General features: G+C 41.3%; 1 protein-coding gene across 3 annotated transcripts in view; it reads left to right on the plus strand.

Annotated features, from left to right (window-relative positions):
* Positions 1-633: 633 nt before the first annotated feature.
* Positions 634-19,753, plus strand: part of BMS1 (BMS1, ribosome biogenesis factor) — a 37,073-nt gene continuing 17,953 nt past the window's right edge. Inside the window, exons 1-11 of one of the 3 annotated variants that reach the window (XM_019556118.1) lie at positions 634-738; positions 1,976-2,218; positions 2,608-2,798; positions 5,058-5,137; positions 6,766-6,954; positions 7,568-7,710; positions 11,648-11,769; positions 12,486-12,682; positions 13,119-13,258; positions 16,119-16,906; positions 18,635-18,736. In XM_019556118.1, the coding sequence (XP_019411663.1) occupies positions 2,043-2,218; positions 2,608-2,798; positions 5,058-5,137; positions 6,766-6,954; positions 7,568-7,710; positions 11,648-11,769; positions 12,486-12,682; positions 13,119-13,258; positions 16,119-16,906; positions 18,635-18,736 (2,128 nt within the window). In that variant the 5' untranslated portion in view covers positions 634-738; positions 1,976-2,042. Of the gene's footprint in view, positions 739-1,975; positions 2,219-2,607; positions 2,799-5,057; positions 5,138-6,765; positions 6,955-7,567; positions 7,711-11,647; positions 11,770-12,485; positions 12,683-13,118; positions 13,259-16,118; positions 16,907-18,634; positions 18,737-19,753 lie in introns of those variants that run through there. The other 2 variants (XM_019556119.1, XM_019556120.1) reach the window with 2 other exon arrangements.

Below are 19,753 nucleotides of genomic sequence, written 5' to 3' on the forward strand. Positions count from 1 at the left end.
TTTATTGTATGGGGCCTCTTACGATGGACATAGGTTAGGGCCTCAGCATAGCATAGTCCAGCACCGAGTGCAAGGCCCCGTTGTGATAGGTACCCCACCCGGAACCTGCCCCGCGAGGCTGATGCTTGAAATACATGTGCAACACTGACTGCCGATGCAAAGCCCCTTCAGACACATGCGAAGGAGGCAAGTACACGCGGGCCTCAACACACGAGACGGGCACAGAAAACAGCCGGGGGGGGAGAACTCGCTGGCCCGAAGCGCGGTCTGGCGGCGGGGCAGCCCGGAGAAGCTACAGGGCTTCTCGCGCTGGGAGCTTCCCCGAGGGTTGGACAGACACTAGGCGGGGGGTTTCGGCCAGGGACGATCCTGCCTTGAACAGGGGGTGGCCCAGACGCCCCTGCCCGGTCCCTCCAGCCTTACTCCGCTGTGCCGGCGCCGGGAGACATTGGGAGTCGCAGACCCCGTCCCACTTGCTCCAGCGGGGCCAGGGCCGGGGCCGGGGCCGGGGGGCGGTGTTTCAGCGCAGTTTCAGCTCCGCCCCCGCTCCGCCTGAGCGGCTGGGAGGCTGGCAGAGCCGGGGCGGGGCGGGGCGGGGTTGGGGCAGCGCGGCAGCTCCATCCCCCAGCACTGCCGGAACTGCTCGGCCCGCTGCTTCCGGGGCGGGTCCGCGCACGTCTGCCGGGAGCGCACGCGGACGCGGGCACTGGAGTCGGAGCCGGAGCTGGAGCCGGCGGGGTAGGTCGGGCCTAGCACGCCCAGGGAAAGAGGGGCTGGGGGTGACGGCAGGGGCAGGGCGCCGGCCCGGGCTGCGCTCCCGGCAGCGGTCGGCCCGTCTGGGGGTGGCAATACCGGGCTGAAGAGCCGCTGAGGGCTCTGGCGGCGCTGATCTGAGCTGGGCCGCACTGGGAAGCTTGCCCGGGTGTCCCAGAGAGTTCACTGGTGCGACAGAAGGTGCCCCTGAGAAACCATTGCTTTCGTCATCATTTCTGAGCAGTCACAGCTACAACCTCACTTCCGGTTTTCTTTATAGGTAGGAGAGGTTCTTTGGGGGGATGTAACATCTCTTCTTAGACCACCTGGGGTTTTTGTAGCAGTTAAGCACTGGTTCTGGGCAGGACCTTCAAGGAAACTTTTTGTTCATTAAAACAAAACAAAACATCCCAACGTTCAATACATTTTTAATAAAGTTTATGGAAGTAGCCCCCCACAGTCACAATTTTTTTTTTCAATCCATTTACTGAATGAAGGTGTGGCTTAGTTATCACTTAGAACATGATTAATTGATCAGGGGTCTTGAACTCCTGCAGACTAGCTGTCAAGTCAAGGCTTCCAGGTTATGAGCAACTGGTGCACAGCATCAGTCTGTGATTCCAGCTTGTGGTTGCATCGTATTGGCAGGTGGGATTAGACAAAGATGCCTGTTAACTTCCTCCAGGGAACTGAGCAGGTAAAGTTAGCGTCTTCCTCTAGGTAGTGTTATGATTGGCTGTTCTTTAAATGATCCCTTTTAAATAGAGATCAGTGATTGTCAATTTATTTTATTCCAGTTATTAGTTGTTTAAGGACGCCTTGATTCTTACCATGCTTCAGAAACCTGTTTATTGAATAGGAGTTTATGGTTTTCTAACTGGAACACAATAGGAGCCTTCATTTTGTTTGAAATCTGTTTTCTGGTTTCCTGTAACATTGGGTACTTACGTGTTGGCCAAATATTGAAGATATTACTGCACCTGAGAAACTTTTTTGTGATAGGGACTTGCTTTTTTGTACAGCAACAAGCACAATAGGGTGTCTAGATGCTATCTTACTAAAACTCATAATCAGTTGTTTATAACTTACGGATCTTTCTGTTCTTGTAGATAGGCATTACTTTCAGAGGAGGAAATTCTGCTATTTATCTCAAAGGTGGAGGACAGGTATTTAAATAATGCTGCTGCTTTTTCTCACACACTTTATTTTTTCCATATGCCAGCTATGTTCTGCATTGTTAACAGAAACAATCAGCTTGAACTTGGTGATAAGTGACCACTGACAAAAAGATGGAAGAAAAGGACAGAAAGAAGCATTGCAAAAAACACAGTGGGCCAAAGGCTGACAGAAAGAAGAAACGTCACTTGAATGACTTAGGACTTGGGGATGAAGAGGATGCTCGGAAGAGGAATCCAAAGGCCTTTGCAGTCCAGTCTTTTGTGCGGATGGCCAGAACCTTTCACAGGTATTCTACAGAGAGGGTTTTAGACCACGCAAGACACAATGGATCTTTTCCTGGAACTTATTTTTGGTCCTGATAGAAATGTGTTCAATGTACTTGGGCTTAAGTGTGCTCATGCAGCCATCATGATTTAGTGCATCAGAAGTGTAGTTTCTCTTATGAAGGTGTCCGTGATGTGGACTTGTCTAAACCTGCCACAGCATAGTCACGTTTGCGTTAGTGCATCATCATGGGTAAATCTGGTTAGCTCTAAATAGGGTTGATGGGAGTTTCACAAAAATACGTTTTTAGCTGAGACCTTGATAAACAAATCCAAGTGCATGGGTTGCTGAAATAAGAAATGTTGCTGCTTTATGACTTGTTATAACATCTTTCTTGCAATTCATAAATAGGACTCAGGACTTGAAAACAAAAAAGCATCATATTCCAGTGGTGGACCGAACTCCCTTGGAGCCACCTCCTGTGGTTGTCGTTGTAGTTGGCCCTCCAAAAGTTGGGAAGAGCACCTTAATAAAATGTCTGATTAAGAACTTCACAAGGCAGAAACTGGTTGAAATCCGGGGTCCTGTAACAATTGTATCAGGTGAGGGGAAGTAACCCAAGCAATACAAAGCACCCTGTTTGACCATGATTTTAGAGCATTAAATAGAAAGAAGCTCTGTTCCTACTGTATGCTTGCTGTGTATGAGAGAGTGTATCCAAACAATAAACACATTTTGATGTGTCACTGCATACTTCACTTGGGCAGCATATTCTGAGAGGTTGAAGGCACTGACCATGTGGAAATATGAATCTGATAAAAGAACAGTGTAAAAGAGCTCCACACACCAATCCCCTTTTCTAAATCATATGATCACATTTAATCAAGTTCTCTTTTCAATATTTGTCTCTTCCTTGTTGCTGTGTTAATGTACACAAGCAAAAACTTAGAGAATGACAAGACTGCTTGAAGAGTCATATGCAGTGCACAAATCAAGTAAACCTTTTTTCCTCTTAGTTTTTCAAGATCAGTATTTTTATAAGAATAATGGGTAGAAATATTTTCTGACAAGTGGTTTCTAGTGCCTTAGAAAACTTTCCTCTTAGTGAATTTTGGAGAATACATATAGAATCATAGAAAAACAGCACTAAATGAAACTGCAGGAGATGACCTACTCCAACCCTTGCTCAAGGCAGGATTATTTCTGGTTAATTGCCCCGGACAAATGTTATCTAACCTACACTCTAAAACTCTCTGTGCACAGCATTCTTTGGTCTCTCTAGATCATCTGTTTCAGTACTTACCTAAAAAAATTATACGATCTCTGGTGTTGGAAGTAAAAGTCCCCATCACTTGCTCTGTCACGCACAAACAACACTGCATTGCAAACAAAATTGTACTCAAATCTTAGGAAATACTAGAATTAAGATTTCCTGTATCGCCTTAACTTGGGCATTGAATGTAGCTATCAAAAAAGTCATGTGTTATTATAGAATTGGAGATTTATCAGCATGCATGCACACAAAAGGCCAAAATTCACAAAGCACAAGGCTTTTGTGCCTTTTGGTCTGCCTGTATCTTGTTGTTGTTTTTTTTTTTTTTTGCTCCTTATACTAAACATCTTAACTTCGTTACAGTGTATTGGAAGGCGTTTTGCAGTTTTTGGTGTTTGCTGGTAAAGTGATGTGGATATTTGCATGATCCTTAATGGTTTTCTTAATTGGTTTTCTGTGGTCACAGGGTAATGGACTTGTGATCCAAATAGTTCCTTCCAGTCCTGTGTCCTTTAGGGATTCCCGTGTCTCTATTATGTCTGGTTCTTATCATCTCTGCATTTGTAGCAGGCAGCCTCCTTCATGTTCCTTGGTCCTGATGAAGGGGGGTTGGAGAAGTTACTGGGATCCAGCATGACCCATAGTTACAATAGTAGGGGACTCTGGCTTGATCATAGGCTGTTGCATGCGTAGATCTAAACGGAGTATTTGGGGAATGTAACTGTTAACATATCCACTTAAAAGAAAGCACTTAACTTAGGGTGAAATAATAGGGAAAATGAGGGAACTTTGGTTTTTAATGTTTAATTTACAAGATAAAATTAAAGTCGGTTAAGGAGGTTGGGAGAAAACTCAAAACTGCCAGCCAATCCTGTTTTAACCTAAGTTCACCAATTTAGGTGGCTTGGTTTGATTTAAGAACACATTCTGTTCCTGTCCCCCCACTCTGTAGAAGTACTCCAAGCATGTCTGGACATGTCCATGAAAATCCCACCCAAATTTGTCCTTGACATATCCCTACTAGCATGCTTGGTGCCATTAAAAGTCAAAGAAAAGTTTGTTGGAATTTATTTTTGAACCTTTTTATATGGAATTTCCTAGAAAAGTTCAGCTTGATGCAGACACCCAAATTTAGTTAAATTATAAGCAGCTTAGAGCAGGGACCAATGAACTAGGAAGTGGTGGGAACCATTATAATAGGAACTAGTCCCAACCCAAGCATATTAGGAACATCAGGTATTTGCTTTGGGGGAAAAAAATTGGATTATGTTGTCCCTACCATAAATTATAGTGGAGAATAAACTTTCTCACAATCCAGAAAATGTATCTAAGAAACAGCAAATATAATTAACCGCAAAGCTAACAGGAATTTAAAATTTTACATGCGTCTTTCACTCATCCAAGCTCTTCTTAATTAATTTAATAGGGAGAGAGATTTCTGGTATATGCTGCTTAGTTGTTTATGTTACTATAGTAGGTTTTGTCATTCAAATAAATTTACCCAAGGTGGCATAATTTGTCTAAATCCTCAACAGTAAATAAACCTGAATATTATTTAGTTTTACCTCCATTTTCATTTTATTTACAGGTAAAAAGCGTAGGCTAACCATTATTGAATGTGGATGTGACATTAACACAATGATTGATCTTGCTAAAGTTGCTGATTTGGTAAGTTTGTAACAGTGTACCAGAAGTTCCTGTCACAGAATTTACACTGGAAATACAATATTTGATGAAATTGCATGTACATATGAATGGCCAGTTGCTTATGCCCACAGTACTCGGTGCTCAAAGTGAGTGAGACCAAGCTGTAAACTTTTTTTAGAGCTCCCTTGAAATTGTCCAGGTATAAGGAGTAGGAGAAACCATCTCACAACTCCTGTGGGACTTCAGTTTGCAGTCCGTTTGTAAAATGTAATTTTTTGGCGGGGGTTGCTTTAAGAAACTGAGGAGAGACGTGATCTTGCCTTAAGCAGATTCTAACCACACCAGAGTTTGAAAAGTTTTTGTTAAAGAGATTTTCTTTAATGACTGGATTTTTTACACTGATGTAAAATGGAAATGCATGCTGCTGCATCAGCTGAAGTCATCTGATGCTCTCTAATGGACCTGATTTGAAAGTGTGTGTGCAGCAGTCAGTCTGTATTCAGTTCTAGGGTATCACCTCTGTAATTTTCTTCTACCTTTTCTAAATTTTAGTCCTGAAAATCTGAGTCTGGATGTCTTCAGGATATGATACAAAGCCCATATGCATAGTCAGATTTTTGCTTGTGTGTGCAAATTTGAAATATATATTTTACTTGCATCTGATCTAATCTTGTGATCTTTTAGTTTTTGCTGAAATTCATCAGCTAAACTAGATTATTTTTTCTACCATCTTCATGTGCCTTGAGATGATGAGATTAATTTAAAAGTGTAAGTCAAGAGTTTTTAATGAACAGATACTGGGTAGCTTTGAGGCTCAAAGTATGTGGTGGTGTGAGATACTGTTGTTGCAAGGTTGCTGTAATGTAATTACTTGCAGAGCCCTGCCATTAGTTAGTTATTTTGCATAGTAGGCTCCTGTATGCTGAAAACCTAATTGGTTTTGCCTCCCTGTTCATGTAACTACAAGAACATTATCCTGTGTCAGTGTTCTGCTCCATTATCATCATCTTTTACTGATACACAACAGTAATGGAACATGGGAAGGAAGTTTATCTCACTTGTACCAAAGATCTGTTTATGATCTCAAATGCTCTAGTGCCTTAAGGTATTAGTCTCTTGTGGCAACCTAATCTTTGGTTGCATTTGGCAGATATCCAGACAATCAAGGCTCTTATCTTTACTGATTTAATCATATGTTCCTTCAAATATTGGAAAAGGCTGAATCTTGCTTGTTTTCAAGTGAATAGGGTTTGTTAGTTTAGGGCCAGAATCTGATACTTTTACCTGTATTTAATATCCTTTTACTTGTCAAGCACCCACTTTTTTATATATACATTTCTGTTATCTTCTTGGAGAAGGGAACCAAAGCAGAGCAAAAATATATTGATTTAGGGGAGGGGAAGAGTTTCTCAGCCCTTAATTCAGTGATTTGGGCTGAAGAGGTAACTTTAATTAAAGTCAAAGTTGGTTATCCAGATTATGACTTTTTATAAAATCATTGGGGAAACTGTTATTCCTTAATATTAAAAGTTTGTTGGTGCCAACACAAGATTGATTCCTTCTAAAAGCATGGTGGCTAAATAAAGTCAAGGCTGTCATGAAAGTATGCTAATACTGTTGAAGTAAATTTATTTTTATTATGCTTTTAGGTTCTAATGCTCATTGATGCCAGCTTTGGATTTGAGATGGAAACGTTTGAATTCTTGAACATTTGCCAAGTACATGGCTTTCCTAAAATCATGGGTATCCTTACCCACTTGGATACCTTCAAGAACAATAAACAGTTAAAAAAGACCAAAAAGAGATTAAAGCATCGATTCTGGACTGAAGTATATCCAGTATGACACTAAACAGTTATTTTTCATGAATACATTTTTCATCGGGTTGGAGAATTGGCTTTAGAAATGGGGCAGATGTACATTTATTGCATTAGCATTGATTTTTGTCTTCTAGTAATGTTGTGAAAAAGAGGCAGTCCTGGTGTAGTATTTGGTATTGAGCATGACACTCCATGTTCTTTTGTTTACATATATAGTTGATGTCTATCACAAAATGAGATCAGTTGAAGCCCAGTAGTTATTTAAAGAAGAAATGATATGGAGAAGGATTACAGAATTGATTAACTTCAGTCGTCCTATTTTATAAAGTATTTTGCAGGCAGTGTAACCATGGAAATGTTACCATGATTTAATTTCACTTTGGTCTTGCCTGTTGTAAATTATGAAGCCTTAAAAATTGATACTTTTTCTGTGAAACATAAATCCACTTTTTAACAGATGGTGGATATGTCTTAATTGCTTTTAATATTAATTCCAAAAATCTTAGCAATTAGTTCAAGTCTTTGAGCCAACTGTACCTAATTGCCTGCAGTCTTTTGGCTTTGTTTTATTTATTAAAATGAGTTTAATAGATACAGGTTTTAACTTGTTACTGTTCTCATGTTCTGCTTAGGGTGCTAAGCTCTTTTATCTCTCTGGGATGGTACATGGAGAGTATCAAAAGCAGGAAGTTCACAATCTAGGACGCTTTATCGCGGTTATGAAATTCCGCCCTCTCACATGGCAGACAACTCATCCGTATATCCTAATGGACAGGTACATGGTTTTCTTTCTCTTTCTAGAAAGGGTTGGTAACATGTGGCCTCTGGGCTAGATCTGGCCCACAGCACTGCTGGAACATTTTACTAGTGTCTGTGCCCATGTATGCATTGGGACTGGACAGAAGAGAGCGGTGTCAGGGCCAGACAGCTTCCAGATAGTTTCCCTTGCCACTTCTCCCTGCCCTCCTTGCTCCTCCAGCTCGTGGGCTGAATGACTTTGGTGGAGCGTCAGCAGCAAGGAGCTTTTTTCGCATCACTACAGCTTCTTCTAGCCCCCTGCTCCTCAGCTGCAATGTAGGTGCAGTTTCCAGTCAGTTGGCAAGTGCACTGGGGAAAGCAGCTTCCTTCTGTGCCTGCACTGCAGAGCTGTGGTGGAGAAAAAGGGGAACTGGAAGAGGCAGCAGCTATGTAAACACAGAAGCTGATGCCTGTTCCTAGTGGAGCTCCATAGCACAGGTGCAGGAAAAGCCTGACGTGCAGCTTCCAGCTGCTCAGGCCAGGTGACTGGGAGCTACTTCTATGCTTCTATGATATCACTTTTTCCCAGTCCCCCACTGTTCCTCCCCAGTCCCTTGCTGTGGTGCATGTGCAGCTTCCAGCAGTGAAGACCTACACTGGGGCTGGGAATCTGCAAACTATATGCACATTGCCACTGCTTCTCCCACAAGCCCCTGTGCCCCAATGCTGTGCAGATGCAGCTGGAAGCTGCCTATCCCTAGCACAGGTCCCCACTGGCTGGAAGCTACACCCATGCCACAGTCGGGGAGTGAGGGGCTTGGAGAAGCAGTGGCGGCGTGCATTCAGCTCCCAGCTGCCTCACCCCAGTGTGGGCATGGGGAAGGCCTCTTGCTGCTGATGTGCTACCAGAGCCACCTGGCCCGCATCAAATCAGAGTAGGGTGGTTGTGGCCAGTGGCTTCTTAAAGGTTTCTGACTCCTGTCCTTCAGTGTTGTGTATTTAACTAAGGCAGTCAGCTGTTAATGTGTGCTGTGTGTTTCATAGGTGACATGAGAATATTTTAGTTCTGTTCCCTTCTACCTTGAAAAAAGTAATACTGTTAATACGGTTCTGTAATTGTTGGGCGTAGAAATGGTCCAGGTTAGGGTTGGTTCAGTTCTTTAATGGATTTTTCAGTGTGTCATCCTGAGCATGGTGTTTGCTAGTGCAAATATGTGCAGCTCCATTGATTTGAAAATTCCATTATAATAATCTGCAGTCTAACTGGTGGGACAGAATCCATTTACCTCAGCCATACATTTTATTTAGTGACTTGAGTGGAAGCTGGATTAGCTCCCTGATTTGGTGGATGGGTGGGGTTCTAAATGTCTTGATAAATGTAATGTATCTTTAGTTATTTTTGGGATAGGGCTTTTTTTTAACATAACCCATAAAACAAACAAATTGCTGCTAAATGATGTTGAGTTTCTCTGGAAACATAGCGCCAGTAGTAGATTATTTACAACTTTCTCTAAACCAATACAATAAATATTTTTGAGTCTATTCCAGCTCATATTTTTATTTTAAAAGATTCCAAGACACTTAAATGATGACAGTTGTTTGTTTATTTATAAAAAACCAAATTTGTTTCATTCCCAAAAAATAGTACCTTGGATTTAACAGCATTGATTTCCAAGCTGTTTGAGATGCAGTGGGCATGTCTACATGTGCATTAAGACATTTTTTTTTAGTGTGCATTTAATTTACTACCTCCCATGTGTGGTACTAAATAAATGTGCTTTAGGCTGCTTTAATATGGTTTTTAAGTGATGCGTAAGGCACAGCAGCCTATTTTACTTCACATTAGTGTAATCGTAAGGTTTTTAAGTGTTGCTCTAATGCACAGTAAAATAGGCTACTGCACATTAAAGCACATGTGTAGATGTGTCCAGTAATGCTTAAAAGCATCTAATAACCTTTGGAAGTTTTTCTGGGATTGTGACACTAGTAGTGCATCCTCTTCTTAAAGCAAGTGGAAGCATAGCATCCCAGTAGTTTAGCAGCAATTGAGAGCAAACCTGTCACTCCAATATCCATTCTATTGGTCATACTGTCTCCTTCATGTTCTTGGTCCTAAATTTCAAAGCTGTCCATGGGATTGATGTTAAGTATTTGAAAGGTGGTTCTTATTTCATCCTTATGATCTGCCATTGTAAAAATGGGACAAATCAGGGCCACCCCATGAGCTCAGGAGACTAGATTTTCATTGGAGATGGATGAAGATTACAAGACTTCTAGAACTGAATGAAAACCTGACTGTCCCAGGGGGATGATGAGAGGGGCAGGAGACCCCTCCTGCGGCGTGGGTTGTGGTGGGGACAGCTCGTCACAACAGCAAGAAAAGCCCTGAGAACAGGGCAAACTTATCCCCAACAGGTGCAGCCAGGCTGGACGAGCTGCGAAGAGGCGGAGCGCCAGTGTGGTTCCGTCAGCTGCTTTTTTCTGTGGCTGGGGCCAGCGCAGCCCAATGACATTATCAAAGAGTGCTGCCCAGCTGGGATAAAAGCCAGCAGCATAGATACAGCTGAGGAGGATGCAATAGGGAAGTAGCTACGAGATCATCCCCCAGGGGGATCTGGGGCCTCCCAACAGCTGCAAGGAGAGGCCTAAGAAGGACCCAGCAGAGGCGTCTGGGACATAATTAAAGGGGCATGTCACTCCGGACAGTGAGGGAGCTGGGCCAGAGGAAGATGCCAAGGGATGGCGAAGTTGTTGGATGCAGGATATGCAGGTGGGAGTGGGCTGGGGCCGCTCCCTGAAGTTTCTGTTTGTTTCTATTTCATTCCGTTTGAAGCCCTGGAGGCCAACAGAAAGGCCACAGGATGTATGTACATTGAGGGCTGAGCAGGTTGGGGCCACTTGGAGACCCTCAATGTTAATAGGTCAGATCCATCACCAGGGTCATCTCACTACTCCAGATAAACCCATGCGGTGGAGAGGAAAACTGTTGTGACCATTGAGGGCTAGAAAGAGTGAGAAGGATCAGAAAACAACATCCTAGTGGAGTCTAACTGTCCATGGTTTGACTGTCCCAGCAGGCTGGCTCATGTAGGGGAGGTGGAGCCCCAGGAACACCCGTTGGCGATGATGCCCTGTGTATTCCCCCCCCGCAAAGGGAATCCCACTACTGAATATAATATCTAAGACATAGGCGAGTATTGGGGTATCCCTTGGGGGAAACTCAACCAAACATTGTGGCAGGAGAAGCAGCCTGTGTAGCATCCACTTGATGCCACACGAGAGAGGCTTCACAAAGCCAGGCAGGTATGCTGTCTTTATTTAAAGTTCTGTTTAAGGACTTTAAACATAAGGAAGAAAGAGAAATATAACACTCATAAGCTAATCAAGTTATTTTTATGATCTGTTGAAAAAAGAAAGAAGGAAACATATATTTTTATATCTTGTTTTCTTATTTTTAAATATTTTGGCCACATTCAAGTGACTGAGTTGAAGAAGTACCTAGGTGGATTATGTACCAACTCTGTGAAATATATAAAGCAAATGGGCGAGCAGCAGATCATTCTTCAGTCTTTCGGTTGTTTTATTTTCAGCTTAACTTTGTAGGTAAAATCTTGAAAATTATAATTATAAACCAAAGTGAAGCCAATTGTTTTTATTTACCACCCGGAGAGTAGGAATGTCAAAAATAAATGCATAGTTAGTGAAAAGTACATTAGTCTTTCAGAGATGGTGTGTTTGATACAGTGTTATACATTTTTCAGAGAAAAACATTCTACAGTTAGATTAAAAAAATATATATATATTTTTGTCTTGATATACTATCCCTTCTGAAGATTTGAAATATTAAGGAGTGCACAGGTTTGAATAAATTTACAATATTATTCTAAAAAGAAGAATGTTGCTACAATATCTCTTTTCCTGGAAGTTTACAGTTCAGAGAACATTATTCTAATGTTTCTTTTGATATTGGCTAGAATGGAAGATTTGACAAACCCAGAAGATATCAGAGTCAATCGGAAGTGTGACAGGAAGGTGTCACTTTATGGTTACTTAAGAGGGGCACACTTAAAAAACAAAACCCAGATTCATATGCCAGGTAGTATATTTGTCTCTTAAAGTTTGTATTATTTCATTGATGCATGCATTGTAATATTGCTGTTTTGCATCATCTGCTTTGCATCTGTAAAAGACTGATGTAAAAACAGATCTCATTCTTTTTAAAAGCACATTGTTTGTTTCTAAAGAAAAAAAATGCTTTTACATTTTAAAATTGATGTTAGTCTTTGTAAAAACATGGTCTTAAAGTAAATAGTTTTGCTTTTCATTGAGAGCTTCCTGCAGTTAAACTAAACAAAATAATATTTTGGCAAACTGCAAAGTAAAGCTCATCAGTGTAATGTCACTCTCGAATGACTGAATGAGAGCCTTACTAATAGTGAAAACTAAAACTTGTTTAAAAGTATTAAATAATATAATACATAAATACTAAATACAAATTAATAAATTACTGACTTATTTATTTATTTTTTTGTAATATGGAGCAATGTCAGTAACAACAAAAAATGTATTAAAAGCAGTGATTTGCTACTGTCATCCTAGAAAGAGTTGTACTTTTCATTAACCAAGTAACTTGTTTTCAGGCTTAATGTTTATTTTTTAAAACACTGCATGTGATTTTTGTCTGTGTAGTGTCTCATTGATATCAAGGCATTTTGTAGCATGTTAAAACCATTTTACCTCTTCACAGTGAATTGTACAATTTTTTAATTGGAGCTCTGTCAAAGTTTTTTCTTTCTTTGTCTCCTGTCCCAGGTGTAGGGGACTTTATGGTGAGTGATGTCAGTTTCTTGCCAGACCCATGTGCACTCCCTGAGCAGCAGAAGAAGCGTTCCTTAAATGAAAAAGAGAAACTGATTTATGCCCCACTATCAGGAGTTGGTGGTGTAGTATATGACAAAGATGCTGTTTATATTGACCTTGGTGGAAGTCATGCTCATCAAGATGAAGAGGTGAGGAAATGCTTATTCCAGTTTGAGTTCTTCTCCTGTCCTGCAGAATACGATCTTTACCTAACTCATTTTTCAAATAAACACTCTGAACCCCACATCCTTACCCTTAAATATTTTACTGAACTGTCCTTTGTTTCTACAGTTATATAGGAGGAACCTCCTACCAACACCTTTCTCTTCTCTAACATGCCATCAAAATACCCAAGTAATTACTAATAACTTGTTATAGAGGCTCTCCAAACATTCAGTATGTTTTATGCCTTGCCTATGAAATGGGTGCAACTTTTTGTTATTTTTGCAAGCAGAGAAATTCTGGGAAGGTAACTGTCATTTTTCCAAAGGCTTGAAAGAACTTATTCTCAGTTTGGGGCTTGAACTGAGGGGAGCAGGCACTTTCATATTGATTTTATTTTAAAAAAATCTTTTGGTTCATCAGGAGGAAGTGAGGCCAAACCATGAACTTGTCCAAAGTCTCATCTCTACCCATTCCACCATTGATGCTAAGATGGCTTCAAGCAAAGTGTCTCTTTTCATGGACTCCAACCCATTAGGCTCAGAAGATTTGGAAAGCCATGGGTAAGCGTTACGTTAACTGATTAGTGAATGACTAAAGAACATGACTGGGAGAAGCAAAGCGCTCATAGTTGTTGGTATGAGCGTGATGTTAAAGATGTGTGGCTTGTTTGAATGAAAGGTATATGCAAGGTATATAGATGGATTGAGGGAGGGATAGTGTTGAAGACAGAATAGTGAAACAAGAAGTTTGTTTAAACATCATGACTCTGAGCCTACAGCCAAACTGGAAACAGAGGTTGAGAAGAGAGGATCCCACTCATCATTTTACCAGGGTTTGAACTTGTCCTCTGAAATCAAAAGGGCTGTTTAAGCCTTTGGCAGTTTCCTGTTCCAGTTATGCTATTAACAGAAAAGCTTTTTAAAAGAAAAAATGTAAGCATTGGGAACAGGATGATTGAGAGTGTGAATACGGACACTTACAAGATAAAGAATTATGGGCCAGTCTATAATTGGACGCAATTTCAAATACACATTTAAGATAAGAGCTTAATATTGCTTTAAATTTTGACCATTTCTATTTTAGGGAGTAAATGATGACTATCTACTGTTTACTGCTCAGAATGCATTAACTAGTACAGGATTCTGGTTTTGTCAGGTTTACCGTGAAAGGAAATCCAAGCCAACCTTTTTTTGAATTTTCTGTTTATTTTAGCTTTTGCTAGAAGACACTGCAAAAACTCCTACGAGATCAGCTTTGCAGTTTGAGTAATATGGGCTTGGACTGCTAATGCATTGTGCCACTTTTTTACCATGAAATGCATGCCCACTGTAATGAGAATTATCTTTGTGCAAGAAGAGAGACAGCTTTGAGATTGTAGAATTTAAGGCAGTCTTCAGATTCTGGTGCAGGAGTGCATCTTGAATTGAAGGTGGAGGTACTAGTGCCATTGTTAGGTTGCCTAAAACTTGGCACTGTAGAACTGCTTTCATAGATTGTGAGGAGCTAGAAGGGACCTCACAAAATCATCATGTCCATCCCCCCTGCACTAGGCAGGAAAGACAGCTGGGGTCAGATGATCCCAGGAACGTGACCATTCAATCTCCTCTTGAAGATTTCCAGGGTAGGTATTGCACCACCTCTGGAGGGAGTTTATTACACTGTCTGGACACCCTAACTGTGAAGAAGTTTTTCCTTGTGTTAAGCCTGAAATGGACTTCCAGGAGTTTGTGGCCATTACTTTTGGTTATTCCTAAGGGTGCCCTGGTGAACATTTGCTCATAACTTAGAAAATTTCAGCCTGGACAGCTGAAGCATAGCAATGTTTGGTTTTTGATGTTTAAAACTTCCATCTGTTTCAAAGACAGTGATTTGGGGAAAAACATGTTATGTCTAAAAAAACAAAACAAAACAAAAAAACTTACCATTTCATTGTGATGCACTGAGGTTTTCATGTTTCCTTTCAAGAAAGTGTTTAGATGCAACTTGTAAATAGATGACGACTGATCCATGTATGTGATGTGTGTAACAGTATTTTTCTATACAACAGCAGCTTGTTTAGTATTTGTTTTTTCTATTTTAAAAAACACTCTTTTTAAAGTTAGAAGTTATTGGACCACAGCAGTGTTGCAAACAGTTAATTTTCCCTCTATATAATTAAAAATTGAATACTGTTTTGACTCAAATACAAGATTAAAACCTCTTTTCCCCCTTTCCCTCCCCCAGCTGCCCCAGTTGGCATGGAAGATAAAAGTACCTCATTTTATAATTACCTACAAGATAATCTCACTGAATACATTGCCCGTCATTAAACTGCTGCCAAAACCAGCATGTGCTAAGCAATGAAAACCAGCTATGATAGTGGGAACCTGTCATAAGGACAAGTTGGTGTAGCCCATCCTTACCACAAGGATAGCTTAGTGCAATGCATCTCACTAAGACGTATGGCAGTGCCTCATTAAGCACAGTCGCACTCAGCATTGATCCTAAGTGCCTGGCAAACGTGAGGAAATGGGGCCCCACACAGTTCATCCAGAATCCCTCTATCACCACCTCTTTCAGCCTGGCACGTATGATTAATGTGGCCCTGTCATCCATGAAGTAAAGCTGGACCAGGTTTCCCTGTGCCTTATCTGCATATAAAAGGTTGGAGCATCCCAGGACTTGTGACAAGAACACCCGGTTTTATTCATGAACAGAGGCTAATTGGCGCATGGCTTCTTTGTGGGGGGGGATCGAGTACACACACATACTGAACTGTATTGAGCTGTCGGGTCACCGTGGCTTGAAATACTCTTGACTCTAGTGGGGCCCAGCCCAATGTATGATAAATCATGAGCCTTTGACTTTGGAGAAATATATATTGTATGTACTATATATAAATGAGTGCTAAAGGACTTCTTAAAAGTGTGCTTACAAAGTGCTTCAGCAGTTTCAAAAAAATGTAGCATGTATCAGTTCCGGATGAACTAAGTGTATGGGTACTATATGCAAGTTGATGCAGCTATATTTAGTTTGAAGTTTATTGTTTTCAAATTTGCTCCTCACTTTCATGGCGTGAGCAGGGGCTGTGAGTAAGGAGAGAGGGAAAGGGCTGCCAGGGCAAAAAGTTGCGGTGGAAGCAGAGAGCAAAGGGGGTACCTAATTTTCCTCAATTTATTTTCCCTGCTTTAGCAGTGGGAAGGGAACACATTCAAGGCAGACCTCCAATAATTAAGATTCTGTACCTGTTGTGAGCCCTGGCAAGGCTTCTTGAATCAACAGATGCCTTGAAATTAGAGAATCCTGCAGTTTATTTTAGTAACACTGGTAGTCTGTTCTTGCTGTTCAACACCAAAATATTCTTTAAATGTTGTTTGTGGCTTTGTATGCCTCCTTCAAGCTAACTTTTTTTTTTTTTAATCTTGTGCTCTTTTGGGAAAGCAGCTTTGCGATGCCAAAAGAAGAGAAGCAACTTGATTTAAAGACTGGGAGAATACGTAGGAAGGCAGTGTTTGAAGAAAAAGAAGATAGTGATGGAGAAAGTGATGAAGAGGATGACCAAGATGAAGAAATGTCTGAGGGTGAAATGGCTGGAAGTGATAGTGATGAGGAAGGTGACGCTGAAGAAGGAAGTGATAAAGAACTACCAGAACAAGAGGCAAATCCCAGGAATGCCAAGCGCCTGAAAAGAGAGGAGATCAAAGAAGAGACTGTAATGGAATTGCCAGCATTTGCTGATAGTGATGATGATCTTGAGATGAGCTCAGTAGAAGAAGGAGAAACAGGCCTGGATGAAAGCAGCAAAGAGACAGATGAGGAAGATGAACAGGAGAGTGATGAGAAGGAAAGTTCAGACTGTGATTCTGAATCTGCAGACAAAAAAATAGGTGAACCCACACCATGTGAAACGAGCAAAGAAAGTAAAAAACTGAGAGGGAATCATAAACAAGATCTCAATTTGGATAAAAAAGTGGTTTCCACTACAGATTCTGGAAACTGCACAGCTGAAGAGGTGTCTGAATCTGAGTCTGAAAGCTCCTCCCTTGATGAGGACGAGGAGGAGGATGAAGAAGCTGAGGAATTGCATAGAAAAAGGATTCAGAGTACTCAAGAGGTTAGTACTCTTAGGCAGGCTAAATTGAAAGCTGTAGAAGATGAAGATGATGAAAATCTTCTGAAAGAGGAAGAGGAATATGAAGAGAAAACTGATTTTTCTGCAGACACAGCAGGTATCGTAACTGTCATGTATTTTTACTGTATGTAAAAATTGTCCTTGTTGAAAGTACACTTGAATACTCGGCAGAATTGTCCAGTGCCTAGAACAGGAAACTGCAAGTTAGAGCGGCAGGATTATTTTTCCTTTAAAACTGTTAACTTGTTGAAGTTGAGGGAAGCCTCAGATTCCCTAAGAGTAAGGTTGAGAAAAAGTCTACCTAGTTTTTACCAATTGTACTATTTTGGGGAGCATCAAGTGCTATTCCTTTGGTACATCCTAGGGAATTTTGCAGTTATGCGCCCACACAGTTTTATACATAAAAGGCATGGCCACACACAATTACATAATATTGCATAATTTAATTATGGCGGGCTCTATGCCTCCACCTCCTCAGGGTTCCCAGCGCTGCAACTGGGAGCCTCATGATGTGGAGGCAGAGCTGAGTAAGTGGGGAGGGGACCTCCTGCTTGTGGGGGTGGGCATGGGGTTTTTGGGTAGGTGTGGAGTTTGTTGGGTGGGTATGGGTTGCACGCCATCAGATCAGGCCGGGCCAGCTGGCTCCGTGCCTCCATGTAGGGCTTCCAGCACTCCAGCAGAAAGGTACACGTGGAGGCACAGAGTCCACTTGGACCGATGGTACACAGTTCCATCCTGTAGTGCTGCGAGCTCCACATGCCGGCATGGAACCAGCCCGGTCTGGTGCAAAGGCGTATGTTAGAAGGCTGGGCTGGCTCTGTGCCAGCATGTGCAGCCCCTGGGACTCAGCCAGAGGTGTGCACTGCCAGGGGCTCTGCCTACTGTGGTCATAAGCAACCTGAGGGCCTTCTGCTGCTGAGTGGCAGGGGGGCCCACATCCACCCTCCACACATGCATACGACCCACACCTACCCACAACCCCCACATGCATACGGCCCTTCACAACCCCCCCCCACACCTTTGCAAATCCCTCACACACACCACCCTCCAACCATATAAAGTACTTGAGTATGTTTCTAAAGAAGGTTTAAATAGTATTATACTTAGTTTAATTTGTGTTTAAAAAAAAATAAAGTAATTCATTTTGAGTTTTCCTGAACATAATCTTGAATTTTTCTGCACATTTCCTGGGGTCTACATAGGTCTGAGAGAGAAGCAGATACAGGGTTTCCTTAGACCTGAAGAAAGTCACGTGATACCTGAAAGCTTGTCCACCAGCTCTCCCAGTAATACAGTTGGTCCAATAAAAGATGTCACAAAAATCCTTCCTCCTTATTCATTGCCTAGACTGTCATGACTATAACAACACTCCAATACTACCGCTCTCTTTGTGGAGACAGATGGGAAGAGGAAAACACTTTACAATTATTTTATTAGCATGTAAATAATACTGGAAAATTTATGCTTATGAAAATAGTCTAGTTTATATCATCTGTCATTAAAGTTTACACTTTGTTCCTTCTAAAGTTTTCTGCCTTTGTTATAGGGGAAAAAAAAGCTTAGGGTATCTGGTGATAGTATAGTGTGAAAACTGAAGAGGTCTAACTGGATCCAGTTATGTAACCAGGCTAAAAATCTTGTCTAGAGACTTTTTTATAATATTGCAAAATGGTACCTGTTTATAAGGGGTATGTGTGTAGGGTTTTTTTGTAATTTTTTTAACCTCCCTCCCGTCCTCCCCCTTCCCCTGGCAGTCCAAGTGGATCCTTAATCTTGCAGGTTCCAGTTGGAGAAAAAATTGGCAGTTTTTTTCTCCTCTTTTTAGGTGCACTTAGATGGAAGGAAAATCTTTCCCAAAAGGCAGCTCGTGCCTTTCTGAGGCAACAGCAGTCAACTCCTAACCTTCGTAAACTTGTTTATGGAACAGGTAAAGATACTCCAGAGCCTCTCTTTCCCTATAATGTAATACTACCATCCTGTTATCCCCTATAGCCTCTAACCATAGACGTTTCAGTTAGAAATAGCCTTCAGGGGGTCTGAAAAAGAAATAGATATAATTCTCTAAGTTGCTAATTTTTTCCTTGGCCAAAAAGTGAGTTTTGTCTCTGTAATAAATTCACCTAGGGCAATTTTGACTGTGATGTTACTTGTAGTTATTCAGACACTAGCTACGCATATGTTATTTGGTCTTTTCTTTGTGATGCACAGTAGTATTTTCCAGGGCAGGATGGTGGTTCTTTCAAACGTGTTGCAGTATTTTTGTGAGGTAGTGGGGAGGGTGTTGAGGCTCTATCAGTTTTTTTTTTCTTCTATAATATTTTTCTACAAACATAAAAATCAACATTTTTTTTTCATGCAAGTAGTAGATGCTCTGCAGGTAGGTCAGTTTCTTTAGCTGTGTTCAGTGATTTTTGTTTAAGACTTTCTTTGGTGTTAATGAAATATTTAACTGATTCAGATTAATCATATGATGTCTCTAATAGGTGCATTTATTAAAGCGATATTAGGCATTTGTCAAGATTCAGGCAGCTACTTTAAAACAAAGATAAAACTGATACTTCTTAAACAATGAGTTCTGTTATAAAAAACTGATAAATCTCCAAGTAAGTGTCTGGCTGTTTAAGGCCCTCCCTTTGTGCAACACTTGTTAAAGTTAATGAAAATTTGACAAACAGAAGGCTTGCAGTACATAATGCCTATAGCAGTTTACAGCATGTTAGCAATCTGCTGAATGATACAAAACAAACAGATGATGGATGTAGTCTTTCTGGACTTCAGCAAGGCCTTTGACACCGTCTACCACCCCATCCTTATTAAAAAACTAGGTGACTGTGGCATTGATGCCTACACAGTCAGATGGATTGCAGATTGGCTCAAGGGTCGTACTCAGAGGGTGGTGGTGGACGGGTCATATTCGACCTGGGGAGAAGTGGGCAGCGGAGTC

Source organism: Crocodylus porosus, unplaced genomic scaffold (assembly GCF_001723895.1).
Source record: "Crocodylus porosus isolate Cpor-Errol unplaced genomic scaffold, CroPor_comp1, whole genome shotgun sequence".
Lineage (NCBI taxonomy): Eukaryota > Metazoa > Chordata > Crocodylia > Crocodylidae > Crocodylus > Crocodylus porosus.